Source organism: Natator depressus, chromosome 4 (genome assembly GCF_965152275.1).
Source record: "Natator depressus isolate rNatDep1 chromosome 4, rNatDep2.hap1, whole genome shotgun sequence".
In the NCBI taxonomy this organism is placed as follows: domain Eukaryota; kingdom Metazoa; phylum Chordata; order Testudines; family Cheloniidae; genus Natator; species Natator depressus.
This window is the reverse complement of record NC_134237.1, coordinates 11,997,026-12,019,621: the sequence shown is the minus strand read 5'-3', so window position 1 is coordinate 12,019,621 and position 22,596 is coordinate 11,997,026. Positions and strand designations below refer to the sequence as shown.

General features: G+C 42.8%; 2 protein-coding genes and 1 long non-coding RNA gene across 5 annotated transcripts in view; 1 reads left to right on the top strand and 2 right to left on the bottom strand.

Annotated features, from left to right (window-relative positions):
* The window catches only part of LOC141986169 (alpha-fetoprotein-like), a 24,519-nt gene extending 5,388 nt beyond the window's left edge, over positions 1-19,131 (top strand). Inside the window, exons 4-15 of the mRNA XM_074950401.1 lie at positions 62-273; positions 2,054-2,186; positions 3,244-3,341; positions 5,933-6,062; positions 6,942-7,156; positions 9,284-9,416; positions 10,465-10,562; positions 13,175-13,313; positions 14,198-14,421; positions 16,316-16,448; positions 17,630-17,684; positions 19,005-19,131. Of these exons, the coding sequence (XP_074806502.1) occupies positions 62-273; positions 2,054-2,186; positions 3,244-3,341; positions 5,933-6,062; positions 6,942-7,156; positions 9,284-9,416; positions 10,465-10,562; positions 13,175-13,313; positions 14,198-14,421; positions 16,316-16,448; positions 17,630-17,674 (1,560 nt within the window). The 3' untranslated portion in view covers positions 17,675-17,684; positions 19,005-19,131. The remainder of the gene's footprint in view (positions 1-61; positions 274-2,053; positions 2,187-3,243; positions 3,342-5,932; positions 6,063-6,941; positions 7,157-9,283; positions 9,417-10,464; positions 10,563-13,174; positions 13,314-14,197; positions 14,422-16,315; positions 16,449-17,629; positions 17,685-19,004) is intronic.
* Positions 7,374-16,174, bottom strand: LOC141986172 (uncharacterized). Its single transcript, XR_012639219.1, has 3 exons — positions 16,134-16,174; positions 13,137-13,274; positions 7,374-9,551 (listed from the first exon to the last, which is right to left on the bottom strand). It is a non-coding gene; the product is annotated as an uncharacterized LOC141986172 (long non-coding RNA).
* RASSF6 (Ras association domain family member 6) overlaps positions 18,473-22,596 on the bottom strand; it is a 37,982-nt gene continuing 33,858 nt past the window's right edge. For all 3 annotated transcript variants that reach the window (XM_074950402.1, XM_074950403.1, XM_074950404.1), the window contains one exon: positions 18,473-22,596. In XM_074950402.1, coding sequence (XP_074806503.1) covers positions 22,521-22,596 — 76 coding nt within the window. In that variant the 3' untranslated portion in view covers positions 18,473-22,520.

The window sequence follows — 22,596 nt, the reverse complement described above, 5'->3', positions numbered from 1 at the left end:
TTTCCACAAGAGGAAAGACAGTGCAACTACTGACAAACAGAAATGTTTCTTCTTTCCACAGACTGCCATTTTCCTGGATGAAATCTGCCATGAGCAAGGCCTTCCTGAGAAATATGGGTTAGCTGCCTGTTGTGCTAAAGCTGACCCTGAAAGAAATGAATGTTTTCTATCCCATAAAAATTCTACACCAGGATTCATTCCTCCTTTTGAAAAACCAGACCCTGAAGATGCATGCAAACAGTACCATGAGAATCGAGCAGCACTTATGGGCTTGTAAGTAAACTAATTTTATATTAGAATCGAATGAGTTACATGCAGTGGTTCTCAGCTCTGTAAACTGACTGCTAGGTGCCTCCTTGTGGGTGGGCATGCCACAGCTACTCTCTCCTCTCTGGGGATGCCTGCCCTGCGGAGATTTCTCTGCCAGTGACTTGGCCCTCTGGCTGAGTCACCATCTTAAGTCCAACCTTTCTGGAGTCACATTTGTGCAAACTAGAAGTTAGGGTTGCCAACTGTCTAATCGCACAAATCCAAACACCCTTGCCCCTAGGCCTCACCGCCCGTTCACTCCATCCCCCCTCCCTCCATTGCTCACTCTCCCTCACCCTCACCCACTTTCAACAGGCTGGGGCAAGGGGTTGGGGTGCAGGAGTGGTGAGGGGTGCAAGCTCCGGCCAGGCAGCGCTTACCTCAGGCGGCTCCCAAAAGTGACCGGCACATCCCTCTGACAGCGGCTCCTAGTCGGAGGTGGGCTGCCCCTGCCTGCAGGCACCGCCCCTACAGCTCCCATAGGCCACAGTTCCCAGCCAATAGGAGCTGCGGAGTTGGCATTTGGGGCAGGGGCAGCATGCGGCAACCCCCTGCCTAAAATCTCCCGGTTTGGCTTCAGTAGCCTCTGGGAGATAGAGCCTGATTCCGGGAGACTCCCAGCAAAACCAGGAGGGTTGGCAACCCTACTAGAAGCCCCAGAAACATCTTAACAGAAAAAAAGAATCTTTCTGCCTTATCTGAAGCTATGTCTTTGTGGCTCAGCCTGCAGCCCTCCCACTCAATAATCCTTGCAAGGGGCTTGTATGCCCCCTTCCCTGGGGACAGTAGGGGAACCTAATCCCACCATCTATTCTGGGTTCTGGTCCAGCGACCCTGTATTGAACAGCTAGTCTGCTCCTTCACTTGCACTGAAACTTCTCTGGGCCCCTCCCTACCCACTCTCTCCAATTCCCCTTACTTCTCTCCCCTGCTTAGTCAGGGTCTCCCCTGGCCACCCTGCTTTCCTCACACTCTTCCTGCTTGGATCTTTCCAGCAGGTTCCTTTGCATGCCTGAGTTTCCTTCCTTTATAAGAACCTCCATTCAGCTCTTTCCCCAGGTGGCGTTATCACTACTTAAGCCTGGCACATACCTTTTCCCCCTCAGGTGCTGGCAGGTAACTAACTGGCATCTCAGCTCCTTCCCCCACCCCCATTATCCCATTCAAGGCCTTTTTACATTTCAACTCCCCAGAATGGGGTCTTCTGCCCCCCTTTGCTCCAAAAGGGCCATTATACCCCAGAACAAACGTCAATTACTGTTCTATTATGAACCCTGTTCTATGACCTGCTAACTGTGGTCATCTTTCATGGCACTCAGTCCTGCAAGGTGCCAACCACACTGGTTTGATCAAGCAACGTATTTGGGCTTAACTTTAAGCATATGAGAAGTTCCCTTGAAGTCATAGATGCTTAAAGTTAAGTATGTGCTTCAATAATGTGTTGCTGGATCTGGCCTAGAGCACTCAGCATCTTGCAGGATTGAGCCCTTAAATTCTAGTAAAATCTTAGCACCCTTCGCAACAGAATTCCTTCATTTTAAATCCCATTGCATTTTACTGTTCCCTGTTATAATGGCAGGAAAATAGCATGGACTGGGGTGGCTGTTATAACAGGCTTTGCTGTATATTTATTAATTATAGAGCAGCGTAAGTGCATATGACCCTTTACAACCCACCCAAACCATCTGGACTCTGCCCTGGGAGCTTATGCTCAAAGTTAATTCAAGGTACCTTTCCATTTTAGATACATCTATCAACTTGCCAGAAGGCATCCTTTCCTCTATTCCCCAACAATTCTTAGCGCTGCTGGTCATTATGAGGAGATGATGAAAGCCTGCTGCCAAGCTGATGACAAGGCTGCATGCTTCAATGAAAAGGTATTCTATTTAATAGGTACAGTTACTTCAGGTTTTGATTAGTGGTCTCCTATAACTAGAGAAATGCTTGAAGCAGAGCTGAAGGACAGCTTTTTCCATTTTAGTCACCTCAACCCTTATTTAGGCCCCGATTCCAGCAATCACCTCCATTCAGGACAGGACTTAAGCGTGTGCATACGGCTTTCCTGAATTGGGGCCTTCGACTCTTAAGAAAAATGGTCTGATTTTCAGAGGTGCTGAGCCCTGGCAGCTCCCACTGCCTTCAAGGTAACAACAAAAAGTTTATTTTCAAAGAGAGGACACCATTTTAGGATTGGTGACTGAGATTTTCAAAGCAGTGTAGGGGATTTAGACAACTTCCCCTAACATTAATGGAATTTCTCTATCTAAGTCACCCAGAGTGTTTGAAAATCTCAGTCAACATTCTGTTATTATAATTCCTCTTTCCCGTTATTCTAAATGAACAAAGTACCTTCTCTTTTCTCTCTCTTTATCTCTGCCTGTCTGCGTAGCATCGATGTGGCCCTTCTCACTATTGAATCTCAGGTAGATGTACCTATTTTGTCAGACAGATATTGGTGCAGTAGGATGGGAGAACGCTAATTGTATTATTAGAATAGCTGCATTTGACTGGCTTGGGGCCTGATACTGCGTGGTGCTGAGAACCTTCACCTTCCGCTAACATCTTTGGCAGCAGTATAGTAGAGTACTTTAAGAGGCTCTCAGCACTTTGCAAAATGAAGCTCTTAAGAAGGAGGCATATGTACTATATATCGTCACATCAGATTATCCATAACTGCACAGTTTAAAAACACAGAGTAGTGTTCAATAAAAGGGTTTCTAATGGGCAGGATTTCACAAAACTCTAACTAAATAAGGGGCTGGTGATCCAGCCACGTGAATGAAAACTATGTGATCCAGCTTCCTTTTGCTTTGTTGGACATTTTATAGCTAAGCAGGAAAAGGCCCTTTTGTGTTTCTGTTAAAATTCTCTATTTCTGATTCTGCTTTCTTCATTCATTTTTTTTTAAAATGGTTGACCTCATTTTTATAACAGGCACCATCTATGATGAAGCCAGTGAAAGAAAGTGGCTTGACAGAGCAACAAACATGTGAGATCCTGAAGAAGTTTGGAGAAAGAACCTTAAAGGCTCTGTAAGTCTGTAGCTTGTTTATTCAATGTACAACATTTTGGTTACTTGGAAAAAAGACCCCTTCCCCCACAAAACTGTACACCTGCCAGAAGCCTACTGCTCATCTTTAGAAGCAAAAGTGAGCTGAAGGGACTGTGAAAGAGATGTACAAAGAACACAAGGCAGGGCCCTGAGATGTTAAAAAAAATTATGCCAGGTCTCCAGACTGTAGCTCTTCTCCTTGGCAACCACTCTCAAGTGGTCTCTGGAGGAGACAGAGATAAGGATGGTTTAGCACCCATGTGTTTCTTGGCTGGCTAGAGCTGGTGCAAGGGGGTTCAATTTGCATCTGCCTGTGCCAGTGAGGATGGATGGGCTTCAGGGAGGATTCCCCTGCAAGACACCATGTAGCATTGTGCAGCCTGGTGATGGAGGCCTAAACAAGCAGCACTCAGAGGAGGTGCATTTCCAATCGCATCAGAGCTTGAATGAATCCCTCCCCGCACACACTATGGTCCTTTCTAGGAAGTGGAGGACACACCACTCTATAATTTTAAACTTATCTTCTATGACAGGGGCCTCTCATGAGCGCCTCCTGTCAGCAGGTGCGGACCTGCACTCACTCTCTCTCTTTTCACGGTGCCCCCATCGGCTGTTGCCCTCATCAGGTAGGTCTTCAGTGGCTCAGCCACACAGTTAATATGCATTGAACTAACAACCCCCTTCCGAGGTAACAAAGTCCAACAAATGGTTGGCTCTCTCCAAGGTCTTCAGCCCCATCTCTGGGCAATCGGTAACGTCTTTATCCAGGTTTCTGGGCTCTGTCCTCTGCCCTTTCTGGGCTAGCTTTAAAGGTATGGCATAGAGCAGTGCCCTAGGGCTTCTTCTCTGGAGACTAAGTCCTGCCCTTCACTTGGGCCTCTAAACAAGCCTTGTCCCCTTCTTGGCGCTTAGGCCACCCTGCCAGTGGGGGGACCCAGCCTCCCTCACTACTCTGGGTTCCAACCCAAGGATCCTATAAATAGTAGCCATGTGTTGCTTCCTGTAATAGTTACTGCTGCTGCTATTCCCTGGGTCACTTCTCACATAGCCCCTTCACCTTCACCTTCACCTTCACCTTCACCTTCACCCTTACCCTTACCCTTACCCTTACCTCAGGACTGAAGTTCTTCCTCATGGCATGCCAGCAGCACCAAACCCATCTTCTGAGTCTTCCTTGAGCTCCGGCAACAAGCACCATCCTTGCTTCTCTAGTCCCCACCAAGGAAAGGAGTGGCTCTGCCCCTGCAGCTCTAATTTTGTCTCAGCCTGCTACGCTCTGATTGGCTGCTTCCCTGCAGCCTTTCTAGGCAGGCCTGGAGGACCCACCTTTATTGCTCCTTTTCTGGGGCAGGGTGTGGTAGCACCGTGAGGCTTCTAGTTGCCAGTGGAATGAAGCTCTAAAGCTGTAGGCTGTATAGGGGATGTAATAAACAGGCACATCCTGCTAGGACTAATACTAATCTTCCCCTCTCCCCAGCCAGTGCTGATATGGCTGTGTTGGCTGGCTCAGGGCCCATCAGTGGAGTCACCTTGCACCACAGTATCTACCCTTCTTGTGGACTTTCCTGCCACTGTGTACTAGGATGGTTGACGGGATGAACCTAAGCTCTAAGTGTTTCTTTGCAGAATTATTTAAAGTCCCTAAATTCCATCTGCAAGCAGGGGAAAACATTATCCTCTCAGATATGACTATATCTTGCCATTCCATTTTCTTACCAGCAGCCATGGGCAACTTTAGGGATTACCAAAGAGAAAGGAAGGGGATTGCCATAAAATGAAAGTCCACAGAGCTTTAGTGGTTGCAGGCCCCACTTAAATTACTTAGATCACAATAAATCATTTTTGTGCACATTCATTTGATGGAGGCTGATATGTGTAAAGAGCAGGGACTCAATGTTACTGCTTTGCCCTCTGAGCAACAAGTATACTCTAACTGGAGTCCATTTTATAACAGAACATACAGCTCAGATTCGCAGCAAACTTTATGTGCTGCACAAAAACACCTGAACACATAGTTACCATGATTGTACACTCAACCACCCCAACTTTTACATGCAGATGGCCTGTGGGATGTGTAATTGGGAATGCAAATTAGGCATGCAAATGCACATATAAGTGTAGCATAATTTTCTTAAATCCTTACCTTTTAGGAGGAAACCAGCTTTAAAATAATGGCCAAATTCTGCTCTCATGTATACCAGCCCAGACCTTTGGAGACCGCTGGCGTGACTTAAGAATGCAGCCCAACTAGTGTTTCTGTGGTCACTCTGTACCAGTTATCGGTCTGATTCACCAATGTGTAACTTCAGCTTTATACTCATGAATAACGTCATTGTCTTTTTCTCAAAGAGGCCTAAGGGAATTAAGTGACCAGCTCTTATTGAAGTTCAGTGGGAGTTGGGGGCCAAATTTCCTTACCACTGAATTCAATTGTGGTTTTATTATTAACTTCAGTGGTAGCAGAGGCAGGCCACTGCTGAGTCCTTTTGAAAATCCCACCCATAATAAACTGCTAGGGACCATATTATTGCATTCTAAGTTTTAAACAATACTTGTATTTATTCTTTCTAGGAAACTTGTTCAAATCAGCCAAAAATTTCCAAAGGCTGATTTTGCTACTGTTAACAAACTTGTAACAGATGTTGTTCACATACACACGGAGTGTTGTCACAGTGACATGATGGACTGTATACACGAGAGGGTAAAAGAATAACTTATTTACCACTTCTATGTTTAAAAAAGTAGGTCTGATAGTGGGTTTTCTTCCTTCTAGTTTTGTTCCTTTTTGCTGATCTTTTGTGCATCTGTTAATTGTTCTCCAGATTAGGAGTTTAAAGCCTGAAGGATTTATACATAGATGAGAATTTTTCCTCCTGCTAAATTATCCCATGTGACTCTGTTTGCAGTGAAATAGGCAGAAAGCATAAGGCACAAGGATGAGTTTGTGGCTAAAGCACTAGACTGGGATTCAGGAAAACTGTGTTCAGTCCCTGGCTCTGCCACAGACTTCTTGTGTAACCTTGGGCAAATCACTTAATCTCTCTGTCTCACATCTTCAAAGGTAGTTAGGTGTCTAAATCTCATGGAAGTCAGGCACCTAAATACCTTCAAGGCATCTTCTACTTGCATGTTGCAATTCTTTCTCCCACGCTTTGTCTGTCTTGCCTATTTAGATTTAAGAGTTTCAGGGCTGAGACTGCCTCCTACTATGGGTATGTACAGTGCTTAGTACAATCGGAGGCAGTGTTGCCTAGTGGATAAAGCAGTGGCCTAAGCCTAGGGTTCTAGTCCCACTTCTGCTGCTGACTCACTGTCTGCCCTTGGGCAATTCAATTCACCTCTCTGTGTTTCAGTTTCCCCATCTGTAAAACAACCCCATGCCCTCCACAAAAAACACCTTGAGCGGTACAGATGAAAAACACTGAAACTGCTAGGAGGTAGATATTAATGGGGCCCTTATCTCACCTGGGGACTTCTTTACGCTCTACTGTATTAAGTCACAATTGAAGGAGGGGTTTCCCACTGCAAAACAATGAGAAAACCCAGATAGAAGTATCAGTGGTTTTAAATTTCTTTACAGGTAAAGCTGACAGAGTATGCCTGTTCCCACAAAGATACCATATCAACGAAACTCAACGACTGCTGTGGAAAGTCAGAGGTGGAACGAAGCGAATGCATAGTTCACTTGGAAAATGATGACAGACCTGCAGACTTGTCTCCCACAGTCAGGGAGTTCATAGAAGACAAAGATGTGTGTGAGCACTTTGCCAAGGAAAAAGATGCCTTCCTGGCCAAGTAATGCAGCTCTCAATCTACTCTCACTGTCATTTAAGCGTTGCAGGCCCAGCATTCCAATTTAGAGGCCAGCTTTGCTTGCAAAACTCCGACCTGTGAGCTAAGCCTGTATGTGGGAATGCGGTCAGTGTAGAAGCCCATATCTTGACCCTTAAGTCTGGTTTAGGCATTGAGTAGGTTTATTGCAAAGAAACAACAACAAAAAAATAGTATGCCTAATTTTCAAGGGGTTTTTATTTCAAATATTGGCCTTTATTTCTATTTGCCTTTACTTTTGTCTTGGGTTTTTATTAATGCACCTGTAAGCCTTTTACATGACTAAAACAATGAAAGATCTGCTCTTCTCATAGTTCTATAATTCCATCATCCAGTAACTGAAATACTATGTTATTTTTAAAAAAAGAAAAGGAGTACATGTGCTACTCTGAAATATGTTATTTTTGGCTCTGAAGGGGGCTTAATAGAATATTTAAAAACATTAGCACAAATATAAACACAGAGCTATTTGGTTTTACTGAGGTTTACCTGAATACAGCTAATTCCATCGTTTTTTTAGAGAAAGGAAAAAACCACAACCTTCAATGCTGCTGAATTTGAGAATGGGATGGGAGCAAATGTGGAACTTCTGATTTCATAAGTTTTCCGTTATTTGGGTTGGTAGATCATGACCAAGAACAGGGTGAAAATCTTAAATTTCCAGTGCTGTCCATTCCAATCCCAGATTCCAATGCTAGCCCCAATTCAGCCATAAACTTGCCTAAACCAAACCCAGATCTTTATCTAAACATGTCTGCTTTAGTCCAATTCTGGCTCTGATTCTACGCCCATTGCAATCAATAGCAAAAATTTCCATTGGTTTTAATGGAAGCATGATCACATCCCAGATGTACACCCAGAAGCTGTTTAGGTCAAATGAAATACAATGCTTTTGTTTATGAATGTGAAAGCCAACATCTTCTGGGCCAGATTCTGGGTTAGTATAAGCCGATTATTTCACCTGAATTACACCATATCTGAGGACTTGGTTCCTTGTTGGAAAGAATTTCACAAGCATTTAGATGTGATGTAAATGGATAAAGCCAAGCTATGCATTTCAAAAATGTCTTATAGTTAGAGCAGGAAGAATTGTCTTTTTCCATTTTTCCATTTTCCTCAACATTTTTCAGTTTTTCAGATTCTTTCCCCGCTCCCCAAAACAAAAACAAACCCCCCTGAAAAGCCATTGTTGGGGATTTCAAAATCCAAAACGGGTTAGTTATTTTAATTTTTGATAAAAATTTGAACAATTCATCAAAAAAATTAGCCAGTGTTGAAGAATCTTCATTTTCTAAATGTTTCATTGGAAATAGAAGCCATTCCCCAACCAGTTCTAGTAACAACCAGATTAACTTCATGACCAGGAGGTGCTCAGCACCTAGCAGGATCAGGACTAATAGCTCTGCACACCAAAAATAAATAAATAAATAAATAAATAAGCTAATCTTTACCATAAACCCTGCAAATAAATCAAATCTGCATGTATGGTCAGTGGCCACATACAAATTGTACATTAATCCTGTGCCAAAATAGGGCCAAATTTTTCATGAATGGCCTCTAACTTCAAATAAACTAAAAAAAAAAAAAAATATTGTAATCTTCAACCATATAGCCTAAAATGTTCCTGAGAAGAAAAACATCTTATCATCAAAGCGTATCATAGAATCCTAGAAGATCATGGTTGGAAGGGACCACAGGTCATCTAGTCCAACCCCCTGCTCAAAGCAGGACCAATCCCCAATTTTTGCCCCAGATCCCAAATGGCCCCCTGAAGGATTGAACTCACAACCCTGGGTTGAGCAGGCCAATGTTCAAACCACTGAGCTATCCCTCCCCCCTATGCTTTAAACAATCCGAACTGACTATAATAAGCACGTGTCAGACTAGCCAAATGGCAGGAGTTGTTCAGTGAGATGTGCTCTATCTAGTTCACCTACAAGTGGCTGGGCTAGCCTCACCAGGTGGAATGCTAGGGCCTGTGTTCTGCAGGGGGTCAGGCTAGATTATAGTAATGGGCCCATCTAGCCTTAAAATCTATGAATCTTTGAAGGGGCCCTAACTTCTAATGCTGACGTCGTTCATGTGTTGCAGATTTGTCTATGAATACTCAAGACGCCATCCTGAGTTCTCCCATCTCATGCTTTTAAGAGTTGGTAAAGGCTACGAGGAATTACTGGAAAATTGCTGCACAACCAGTAACCCTGCCGAGTGCTACGGCAAAGGGGTGGGTGCCACTGTACTTCATGTAATAACCGGGAGGCCTGAGCGGAGTTCACAAACTGTCATGGTCTGATGCTGATTGAGGCATGAGTTGGAAGCATTTCCACTCTCCTGGTCTGGAACTGCACCCCATGGTTTCCTAGAGGGAGAGAACAATTGTAATAAGGTTCTATGCTCTCCAGTCTATGGGAAGGCAAATGGAGTCTTCTCACCCTTCCATTATTTGAACCATGTGGGGTTTGCTGGGGAATGAACATCCCTGTGCAGGAGATGGGGGGGGACAGCATCTGCTTATTCAGTGGCAGCTGGAGCAACTGGAAGCTCTCCTCTGCTCTCCCAGGGCACTGATTCTAGAGTAAGCTAGCTGCTCAAACCAGAGTGGGTAGCTAGGAGGGACTCCTGCCCATTCGGGACACGTAAGCCCCTCTCTTGGAAAACAGGAAGTAGGGGAGGACAGCAGCAGAGCCCTCTCTCCACATACAAACACTTGTTTTTAAAGGGCGCACTCTAAGTCCCACATCACTGATCCCTCTGCACCTCCATGCAGATGGCTCCTAGGGAGCTACTACTGCTGGGGTGCTGCCCTATCTGTGATCTTCACATGGGTAGAGAGAGAGAGAGGTGCCAAGAAAGGGAGATCTCAGGTCTGTGAAATCCCTGAGCCCTTTGGGGCCTTTGGGGGCTCCAACCAATGAGCTTCTCAGTATCCCTAATGCATCCCTTATGCACGTGCTTGATTGTCCTCAACATTGCTCAGCACGGCCTGGAGCTCCCCTTTCTGGTAGTTAGGGTCCCCATGACCCATAGGGATGTGGCCCTGAATAATTATCAACTCAGTTATTTAAGAGATGTAACGGCTTATGGTCTATGCACGAGTTATGTTCAGATAGTTGAGGCTTCAGACAGCAGAGGGAAATTTTAATGCAATCAGCAGAGATATAATTATATGTCAGATAACAGGAAGTTGTGGATAATCAAAGCTGCATTGTGATGCAGTAGTATTCTGCATTGCACAATAACCGCTTTAACAATATAGTTACACTGTTTTTCAGGAAGAAATTCTCAAAAAACAAGTCCAGGAAAGCCAGGAAGTGCTAGCAACAAACTGCAACCTCTACAAGACAGTGGGAGAATACTTCCTCCAAAACGCGTATGTTTTGGGTTTTGTTTTTTTAGTTTCCTAATGAGCATCCAACCCTTGTTTACCAGTTTTAAATAACAGGGGGCCATATCCTGAGCTGGTGTAAATCAGCGTGGATCCACTGATATCAGTAGAGCTATGCTGATTTACACCAGCCTCAGGTCTGGTGTAAACAACTTTAGGTTTTGTCAAGGTAACATTCTATCTCATGAATTAGGTCCATATTTCCACTCATAAAGTGGGAAGGTAATAAATACATTGTTAAACTGCCTGGTCTCCTGTGTATAATACAGGTCAGGTTTGCTGATCACTGAGATGTGCAGTTTCAGTCTGGCTGAATTCTGAACCCTGAGCTCTGACTTAAAAGCCTTAGTATGGCTCAAAGTGAGTTGCTTTGCCCTTTCTCATAGGCTCCTGTTCTCTCTCTGCGTGCTGTAATATGCCCCACTAGTATGTATTAACAAAAAATCTAGCTGTGGAGGAGAGGGACCAAAGCTTGGATAGACTGAACCACCACCTCATCCCAGGTTACAGTCCCACCATGTCAGGGTTGACGAACATTAGGGCACAGGGAGCATGGACAAACCTACAACGCTGCTGCTGTTGGCCCTAATTCAGCATGGTTCTTAAGCACAGGACTACCTTTAAGCATAGGAAAAAGACGGAGGAGTCCTTGTAGCACCTTAGAGACTAACAAATTTATTTGAGCATAAGCTTTCATGGGCTAAAACCCACTTCATGAGATGCATGTAGTGGAAAATACAGTAGGAAGATATATAGAGATGTATAGATATATATACACACACACACAGAGAACATGAAAAAATGGGGGTTGCCATACCCACTACAGCGAGAGTGATCACTTAAGGTGAGCTATTATCAGCAGGAGAGAAAAAAACAAAACAAAAATCTTTTGTAGTGATAATCAGGATGGCCCATTTCAAACAGTTGACAAGAAGTGTGATTAACAGTAGGGGAAATAAGCATGGGGAAATAGTTTTACTTTGTGTAATGACCCATCCACTCCCAGTCTTTATTCAAGCCTAATTTAATGGTGTCCAGTTTGCAAATTAATTCCAATTCAGCAGTTTCTCGTTGGAGTCTGTTTTTGAAGTTTTTTTGTTGAAGTATTGCCACTTTTAGGTCTGTAATCGAGTGACCAGGGAGATTAAAGTGTTCTCCGACTGGTTTTTGAATGTTATAATTCTTGACGTCTGATTTGTGTCCATTTATTCTTTTATGTATAGACTGTCTGGTTTGGCCAATGTACATGGCAGGGGGGCACATATCACATTGATAGATGTGCAGGTGAACGAGCCTCTGATAGTGTGGCTGATGTGATTAGGTCCTATGATGGCGTCCCCTGAATAGATATGTGGACAGAGTTGGCAACAGGTTTTGTTGCAAGGATAGGTTCCTGGGTTAGTGTTTTTGTTGTGTGCTGTGTGGTTGCTGGTGAGTATTTACTTCAGGTTGGGGGACTGTCTGTAAGCAAGGACTGGCCTGTCTCCCAAGAGCTGTGAGAGTGAAGGATTGTCCTTCAGGATAGGTTGTAGATCCTTGATGATGCACTGGAGAGGTTTTAGTTGGTGGCTGAAAGTGACGGCTAGTGGCGTTCTGTTACTTTCTTTGTTGGGCCTGTCCTGTAGTAGGTGACTTCTGGGTACTCTTCTAGCTCACCTTAACTGAACACTCTTGTTATAGTGGGTATGGCAACACCCATTTTCTCATGTTCTCTGTGTATATATATATCTTCCTACTGTATTTTCCATTGCATGCATCCGATGAAGTGGGTTTTAGCCCACAAAAGCTTATGCTCAAATAAATTTGTTAGTCTTTAAGGTGCCACAAGGACTCCTCATTCTTTCTGCTGATACAGACTAACATGCCTACCACTCTGAAACCGGTCTTCAAGCATGGGAGTACTCTGAATGAAGTCACTCGTACGATGCGTGTGCTTAGCGTTAGGCATCTTCTTAAGTGCCTTGCTGAACTGGGCCCATCTTCTCCGAAGAGAAGTACAGGATATGCTGCGCTCTCTGTCTGGTCCCTCTCAAATCAATACATCTGCTTTTAAAAACGCCTTTGGAACAGGAGAAATGTCCCAGCAAACCTGGCTTGACTCTCAACCTGTTCACCTTTCACTCCGTAGTCAGTGTTTGTCTTGCCATACTTGCTAATGATAACATTATATATGAAGAAGAGTGGGTTCTTTTCCAGCCAATCTTCTGCCCTATGGCAGCCTCCCATGAAGTCACATAGGGCTCAGTCTTGCAAACAGATGAGGTCCCTTGAGTCCCATTGAAGGCAATGGTAGAGTGGTGGTATTTGTCAAGTTTCAGAATCAGGCCCATTATGTTGAATTTGTGACATCACCTTCATTTTTATTCCAATACCTGATGTAACAGAAGAAACTGGGCCGTGAGTGAGAGAACTCTCAGGCAAGCACAAAGGACCTGATTCTTATTGCTTACACCCCTGTAAATGGAAACCAACTAGCTTTTAAAACATTGGGCTAGACCCTCAGCTAGCATGAATGGTTGGAGTTCCACCTACTGAGGAGTTGGCTCATCAATTACTAACCTGCTGAACCACCGGTAATTGAGAGGTTGTTGTTTCAGGCTCCTTGTCCGTTACACCAAGAAGATGCCTCAGCTGTCATCCAAAGAGCTGCTCCACTTCACCAAGGAAATGGCAGCAGTTGGTGCCATGTGCTGCCATCTAAGTGAGGACAAAATATTTCCTTGTGCTGAGGGATACGTGAGTATGTTTCTTTCCTTATCTCAGTCCCGCTTGTTCCTGGCAATCTTGCTGTCTCCCCACTATTCCCAATCTCCCACTGCCCAGAAGCTCTAGAGAGAAGCTCTAACTCAGAACCCCCATGAGGTAGCAAAATGCACAACTGGTCACTGACTTGGCCTTGCGGTGTAGGGACAGATCGTGAGGTGGTGTAAACAGGCATATTACCATTGAAGTCAATCGATTTATGTTGATTCACACCAGCTGAGGATCTGGCCTATCGTTTTGCAAACAAAACTGTCAGGCTACAGTGAAGCATGTCTTTTGCTGAGTCAGGGCATTAGTTACACCTCCTGGAATTCTGATCCTGTTCCCACTGCAGTCAGTAGCACCTGTCTCCTGCATATCTTGGGAGCAGAACCAGGCTGTGAGCAGATATGGCCTGGCTATGACATTGCTCCCTTGGGATGATTAACTTTATATCATTCTTCCATCACTGATACATCTATCTCATGGGCCAAATTATTAAAAGGGCCACAAACTGGCCTGCACGTGTACTTTAGCATATGCAGTTTTTTGCAGTGTCACATGTACATACACCTGAAAATCCCTGTTGGTGCAAACAAATCAAGTGCACGTGTAAATTCCATAATTTGTGTGCACAGATGACAGCGCATAAAATTGCATAGGCATGGAGGCCACTGTTTGAAAATCTGGCCCCATTTTGTGTTGATGTGTCAGCTTTCAATAGGAATGTGAGCTGGTGCTCTTTGAAGGAATTTGCTTTAAATTATAAAGGTTTTCATTTATAAGGTTGAAACCCTCATGAAATTACCAAGGATAGCATGTGTCTGTTATTTTTTTTAAAATGCCAATGTAAAAAACATTTCTCTCTCTCCATACAGGTTGACCTTATTTTTGGCCAAATATGTAGACGACACTATGCCAAGTCTATAAACCCTAATGTCTGTAAGTGCTGTAGTAACTCCTATGCTCTCAGAAGGGTGTGCATTAGCAACTTGGGAATCGATGAGAAGTATGTGCCCATACCATTGACTCCTGATCTGTTCACCTTCCATGAAGACTTGTGTGCAACTCAAGAGACAGAGCTACAGAAAAAGAAGCAGGAGTAAGATATGCCTGTTTATTCTATTTGCCCCAGCTTCTGTATCACCATCCTGCTACTATTCACCCTCTTCTTGTCTACCCAGCTTTCTCTCTAGCACCTTCTGTTTCCTCTTCCTCCTTCACATCCCTTGTTAAAAACTTGTTCTTCCCGAAATATTTACTTATTTCTTCTCCTCACCAATTCTCTATATTTCCACCCCTGCTTCCTGAAGTGTTGTTCAATTTTTTGTTTGGTCTTCGTTTCCTTGTCTGCCTTCTATTGTAAGCAACTAATTTTCAAATTTAGGTGTCTACATTGCTATTTAGGCACCACGGGTAAAACCAGTGGGACTCAGGCTCCTAAATCACATAGGTGCTACTGAAAATTTTATCCCTCCGGTGTAAAATATTAAAGCTGACCATAGTTTTATTTTTGGGTGCCTAACACGAGAGGCTGGAAAGAGGTCTGATTTTTCTCAGAAGAAGGGGGTTCAGCATGTTCTGAAAATCTAGCCCCTTTAAGAGGTCTCAAGATGAGCACTCAAAAACTGAGTGACCTAATTTTAACTACATTTTGAAATGTTAGGGCTCTAAATGTTCATATCTGGACCCCTAAATCAGCACATAAGTTCCTAAAATGGGCATTTATCTACCAAAATATGGATTTAGGACACTAACATTAAGACAACCAACTTTATAAATAGGGCTGTTTATGGTGCTTATATGGCCCTGTAAGTGTAGTATCTTAACATCTCACAATCTCTGAGGTCTCTAGCCCAAGACACATGTGAGGTGGAGCAGTATTATTCCCATTTTACACAGGGGGAACTGAGGCACAGAGGGTATGTCTACACAGCATTTTGGAACAAGCCTCCGAGCCAGGCTTGCCCTACTGCTCTAAGCATAGCTGAATAGACAATTCTTGGTAGTTGTGGCTTGGCCTGGAGTTCGGGCTCTGAAGCCCACCTACTCCCTAGTCTTCAGAGCCCAAGCTGCAACTTCAAAGCACTCTCTATACAGCTATTTATAGAGCGCTAGTGTGAGCCCTGCTAACCCCGTCTGTCGACTTGGGCTAGGAGGCTTGCTCCCACTCTCCGTCTGGCATTGTCTATACATGGCATTTTGGAGGCTAAGTGACTTGCCCAAGGTCACACAGGAAATCAACAGCAGAACAGGCAACTAAACCTGGCTCTCCCAACTTCCAATGAGCACCACTGAGCCATCCCCTGGCCCCCAAAAGTGGAAGAACCCAAATATTTCTCTCTTCTCAGTGGCTCTGTGACACACCTTAGAACTAGTGAGACCTGGGGTCTTAGTGTGCCATCTCTTCTTCCCACAGAGAGCAACTAAGGAGCTGCAGCTCATCCTGTTGCTGGAAACGGACACCTTGGCAACTAACTTTCTTCCCCAAGAGCTGTGTTTGTGTGGGGACAGTGCACACATATGGACCATGCCACCCATAGGGGCGCCATCTGGTGCCTGTAGCTAGTTGGTCTAGCATGTCAGTCAGGCTGCTGGTCTGCCCTCCCCCGAAACTATTCGTGTCATACACCCAAACAGGCAGAACTCTGAGGTCCTGGTGCGGGGAGGGGCCCTTCTCTTCCTTGGAGTCGCTAAAGTTACAGGTGGCTACAAAAACCATTTTCACGATTGCATACACGCTCAGGGCCAATCAACCTTGCAAGCAAAGGTTACTACTTTGTACTGAGGAATGGTGCAGAGATTTCCACCTACCTGCCTGTTCGTCCATGGGGCAGCGACCAGGCCCAGTGAAACTACACAAAGGAAAGGAGGTGATAACGTAACTTTGAAATAAGGATTTGTAGATTTGAGGGCATAGAAGTTCTTTGGTGGCAATTCATGTGCTATATATCTTTAAGCTAAGTAGGCATTGCTGTGGTTTGTTCTCCTTTCAGGCTGCTCATCAGGGTCATCAAATATAAGCCCACCATTACAGAAGAACAACTGAAGACCATCATTACATATTTTCTGGGCATGAGAGAAAAGTGCTGCAAAGCAGAAGACCACGAGGCGTGCTTTACAGAAGAGGTAGCTCCCTTTTTTTCATGTATCTTTAATCAAAAAGGAAGGCAGGCCTGGGAGGTGTAACTATCTGCTTTTTAAAAACGACTACGGCTAGCCAGAATGGTTCCATTCAGGTTTTTAAAGAAGGAACCATATTGCCCGCATCTAAATATATAAACTCCAAAATGCCAAAGAATGTAAGTTTGCCTAAGATACATCTAGTATTAACCTTTTGCTCATGTTCAGAAGTTTACACTTACAGAACACACCCTGTATTAATAGTGTCAAGGGCCTGAAGGACACTTCACTGATGTAGTCCTGAGGGCAGGTTCTCAAATCTAACAGTTTCTCCTGAAGGGTAATTTCTAATTTAAATATCTCTCCTCAAGCCCAGCTCTGAGAAAGGGAGGAGTGGTATATTCTCAAAGTTAGGTGAAAGCAGTTGTTTCCTAGATTTTTAGTGATTGAATTTCTCAATTTCTTTCACCTAGCTCCATTTCTCTCCCTGTCTCCTTATTCTTTTCCATATTGGTTGAGATTCATTTCACTGTTAAATCACACAACCACCTCCTTTTGCTTCTCTCTCCTCCCCACCCTATTTCTGTGCATCTTTTTCTTAGAGTGCCCTCTCCCCTTTTTTTGGATATTCCATAGCTGGAATTTAGTTACCAGTCCCCTTTCCACTGCTTGAGCCAGAATGGAACCCAACTCTCTCCCTCAAAGCTGTAGCTGCTCCGCAAGGCTCTAAGGGGTAAAATGCAGTAAACACTCATTTCTGTCAATAAAAAGAAGACATTGAGACTCTGAATCCACACAACAAGCAGATCTACAGAGGTAGAAGGGGCCACTGTTTCCAGTCCCGTTTCCGAGCAGAACTGTACTTTAAATACTTTTCTAAGAACTGCAGCATCTTTCAGTAAAAATCTCAGTTCAGGAGTAGCAGCCTTAACTGTGTTAAATACAGTGAGATTTTCTTTTCCTTTTGGGTTCGACTGAAGTATTTCAGAGTTGATCCAAGTGAATATGGGGATTGTGTGAAATTTCTTGGAGATAATGTTGTAACTTTATGTATACACAGCACGTACAACTGTATGTTTCTAAATGACAGGAAATGCTCCTAAAGCTAGGTTGCTTATATTGTCTGTCTAAATATACATTCTCTTCCAGGATTCTCACACCGATAAATCTCTGTCTTTCTCTCCTAGGGTCCAAAACTGATAGCAAAAAGTCAGGCTTTGGTGGCACAATAAAACACCACAGGTAACCGCAGTGGGAAATATGTTCTGAATTACATAAAGGAGTAACAGTATTTTAATAGTGAGACTGTCTATTCCCAATTTCCATGAAGGGTGCTTTGGAACTTATGAATTGCCGTGGTGGAAGAGACTAAGGAGCAGATTCTCCGCTGCTGTAATTTGCCATAGCTCTGTGGAAGTCAGTGGAGCTGTGACAATTCACACCAAGTGAGGCTCTACCCCTAATAATTAATCCGCTATCTAGTCTCCTGCAGTGACCTATGCTACCTGCCTCAAAGATAGGTATAAACTCCCCATAATGCATCTGGCCAGCTGTGGAACACTAAGCCCAGTCTAGACACAACATTGCATCGGTTGAACTAAAGGTGTGCTTTTTAGAATCAATTTAATTCAGTTGGTGCAAAAGGCCATGTGGACACTCTTTAAACTGATAGACACCTGGCTTACATCAATTTAGCTCAGAATGATTAGGGACAGGGAAAATGAGCTGAAGTAAGCTACTCAGATCCAAATTAAGAGTGTCCACACAGTGTTTTGCATCAGTTTAACTAAATTGAGTAGAAAAACGATTTAAATTAAATTGGTACAACTTCTATGTTTAGACAAGGCCCCGGTATCATGGAGGTAGGGCTTCTTCTTGTTCCAGGTTTATTCTGTGCAGCATAAGAATTGAAAGCCTTTATAATTTTTAGCTAAGCTAATGTAACTGTAGATTCCATTGATTCATAGTGTGTAAGGGCCAGCCCCTTAGCCCCGTTAAATACCCTGTGTGTCACTGCATAATAATCATCATCAGAGATTAACTTAGCATTTTAATAGCACTTTGTTGAAAGTACAGTACAGACATTCACTACTTGAACTTGCTAATGCACATGATGCTATAACAGCACAAGGGGAACTAGAAAGCTGCCTTAAGGCACCTGAAGACTGTCTTGTTAGGCATCCTGAACAGATGTAGAGCAAAAGGCTGGTATAAAGGCAGATGAAGGATATGTTGGATGCAGAGTTGGAATGTGCTACACTCTGGCAAACCCCTGCAGCAGAGTGGCTCCCTGGAAACCTCCCTGAGGTTGCTGTAACTTGTAACAGGGGCTGTTTTGGCATTCCTGTTTATCCATATAAATGAACAGAGGGTATGTGATGCCATCAAATACCAAAAGACAAATATCTCTAAAAGAAGATCCTTCCTCACAAAGGTTTGCAAACAGATATACCTAGACGTTCAGATTTAATGTGGCTCATTTAAAGTGATTTATCACTACCAAAAATAGAAAGTCACTTTCTTGTTTACCACTGTAAGTAACTCTTTTCTCATTTTTCATAGCTCATCTGTGAAGAAGATGGAGATAAAGTTAATCTCTGCCCTGTTTACTGTATTTGCTTGCTTTCTTATTAGTTGTTACTGTCATAGTCCTCTGATTCAAAGAAACAAAGGCAATTCTGCTCTTACTTTCATCTCTCATTGCTGCCTTTCATTCAGTGATGAATAAAGCTTTAAATAAACTCTTCCCTTGTCCTGCCAGTTGATTCATCACATTGGACAATCACTCAAACAATTTTCTACAAAATCGTTGCCATGTTTGCAAACGGCTGGTACCATTACAAACTGGTAATTTTGTTTCTTTAATAGTTCAGGTCATGGAGACACTGCAGAAAATCTATCCAGGCCCATGCCAGGCTTCATAGGTATTTTTATAATGCCCAAAAGTGTTAGACACTCTACAAACCTGGGAAGACAGGTCTTTGCCCTGAATAACTTACAACCTACATATACACAACATACAGACGAAGGAAAGGGGAAGGGATTCAATCAGACAACACCACACTTAAAGGATGTACTTGCCTTTCAATCTCATCAGTCAGTGGCACTTACTCTTAAAATTAAAGCGTGTGTTTCACTTCTTTACTGAATCACAGCCAATTTTTTTCTTTTCTGGTTTCTTATATTTTTGAAGTCTTCGCCGTATATCTTAGTCTTGTTTTTTTAGAACACTTACCTCTTTTACTTTTCATTTGTATTTCATGCATTGACGAGTTTGACAGAGTAGAAATAAAACAGACATAAAAGTAAGTATATTTTTAAAGGCTCATTGCCAAGCAGGAACAGCACATTAAAGCTAAGTACTGTGATTTCTGAAAATGATACATATGCCCCAACATACAGGAGTGTAACTTGATAGGGTCATTCTGAGGGGCTGTATTTCTACAGCCTTTTTCTCACATCAGCCCAACAAGAATGAAAACATGGGCTGCAACGTTGTATCTGCTCGTGATCTTGCAGCACCAAATGGAAGATAAATTTGTCACTTGGAACAATATGCACAATGAGAGGGTGACCAAGGTCCATGTAGATAGGCTAGTTTTCCCCTTAATTGAGGCATTACTTTAAATGTAATAAGGATAATTGGATATGAGCCTGTTTTCCTCCATGATAACCTTTGTAAGGACTAACTTTTACGCTCAATTTATCCACTGGAATGGGATTATTTTATCTGAAAACAGACCCATTAGATTTAAAGTACCTTAAATCTAGCCACTTACATTCCAATGGGACCAATTTTGCAGCTTTTATGTACATGCAAAACTCCCCTCTACTTAGGCCTGATTTGGTTAAACAATGAAAGCCAATGGATTTAAGCACTTACTTAAAGTTAAGCAAATGCTAAAGTGCTTTGCTAAATTAAGAACTGTGTGCATGTAGGTGTTGCGGGACCAGACCTGATATGTTCCCAGCCATTTTCCATATGACCTGTACATTGATGAGCTTTTACATCTCAGCAAGGTCACTGAGTTATTCATATTTTAATATGTCAACATTTTCATACTCTGTATTCATAAATAACTACTCAACAGTTACTAGGCTGAATTCCATAGGCCATTCTACATAAAACTCATTAGAATTTTTTCAAACATATAATGCACTGGATACATTGCAAACCATTGAGAGAGACCAGAGTTACAAAAAATACCTTTTTGTATTAAGCTTAAAACAATAAAGTAAATTGTATAATTTCTAATCAGTCAGAAGGCTTGTACTCCAGTTACATTAATATAATAATACCTAATACCTTGTACTGCCATCTACCCAGTGCCAAAGGTTACACTACATCTTCAAGCGAACTGAAAACGCAATGTGAAACTCAGCTAAAACTGTAACTTGTGCTTGGTTTTGGGTGGAAACCACACAATCATTTAATTTACTTGGTTTTGACCCAAAACCATAAACTGGTCCAGACTTTATTGAAATGTGGCCTACCCTTTACAAGCCTAAACCTTTTGGCTCAAATTTCCCATTTTTTAAGGCTTGGCAATGAAACTTTTCAAATACTGCAGCTGCATTTATTGGCTTAAGGAATTGACAGTTCTAGCTTTGAGATATTTAATACTAAGTATTCTTGACTGCTGAATGGTTTTAGCCAAAAAATAAGCACCTTAATAAAAAGTGCACAGGCAGAGTTACAAGAAGCTGTACATTAAAATAAACTAGTTGCTGATAACAAATAATAATTCCCATTAACACAGGTGCTTTTCGTTTTTGACACACCGTCCAAGTTACAATATCTCAGGCAAGAATAAAGTTGTTATTTGTATTTGTGTAATTTATTCCACTATGTTCTCCAGCAGCATATTGTGCATTATGGTAAAGCAACCCCTCAGTGTTTGTCCTGTATAATTTATCCTGTATAAGTACATGACAGCTCAGCATGGGACATAGAAACCACAAGACAAAAGGCAAACACAGCACGATAACAGGGGGCAGTGAGTTATTCATATGAATTATATGGGCTTTATTTACAACTTGGCAAGTTTGGCCTTAGCAAAATGCTTGGGATGCGTGATCCAAGTGAATGATATTAAGGAAGAGACTGATACAGACTCTGCGCTGTGGCCCCACAATGCCTGAGCCCTGCATCCTCAGGGACATGGTTGAATTATGCTAGTCTGCCCCAGCAGTACTCACTGGGATCGTACTGCCTGCACATATTTTTGCCTGCTGAACAGAGCCCCCCATAGCCTCTAAACAAGAAGAAGGAATAAGGAAATAGGAAAGTAATCTGTTTCTTAGCCAAAAGAAAATACCTCTGTGGGGTCTTGAAGAAACTGATCAATTGTAACAATGTTTAGAGAGAGCTCATTACACAGTGACTTTAAAAGGAGTTTCAAGTGAAAAATTAATCTCTTATTTTTAATCAATTGATTAAATACAAAGCATGAGGGGAAGAGTCTTTTTCAGATCTTATTATTCAAGCTAAAACACTAAAGGTCTGATTTACAAAGGTAAGAGACTTAGGCGCCTACCTTCCATTGACTTTCAATGGGATTTAGCTACCTCACCTGCTTACGTGCCTAAATACCTTTGTAAATTTGGCCCTAGATCCATTAATGAGCACCCCCAGACTCAGACTAAACAATCTCTCTCAAACAAAGACAGCTGATGACTATTTTCTGTACGATTCTTACTCCATCTGGGGGATTACGATATTTATCTATCTTCACAATGCTCTGGCTAGTGGGGTGCAAGTGGACAGGTTTCAAAGTTGTGCCCTTTTAATTGGCTTTTCTCCTTTCTGAAGTTTCTAGTTACATGAGTTTTCAGAATGTGCAGTACCCATGCTAGAGAACAATATGGTTTTTATCAGCTCTTCTTAATTCCCATTCAGATTGCAGTGGAGTTTCTTTTCAATCCCAGATGCATAGTCACCAGCAACACACCCCACCCCACTTGACAGGCCCATGTGCTATAGATGTCACATTCTCAATATTTCCAAGGATATAAAGGATATAAAATTAAGTCTCCTTTGGCTTACAGGAAGTGTTTTATCAGCTGCAGGCTGTGACATTATACGGTAGTCTCCGTTTTTATTACTATTTTACTGTCAAGGTGCTGACGTATGATATCCTTCTCCCTAACGTAT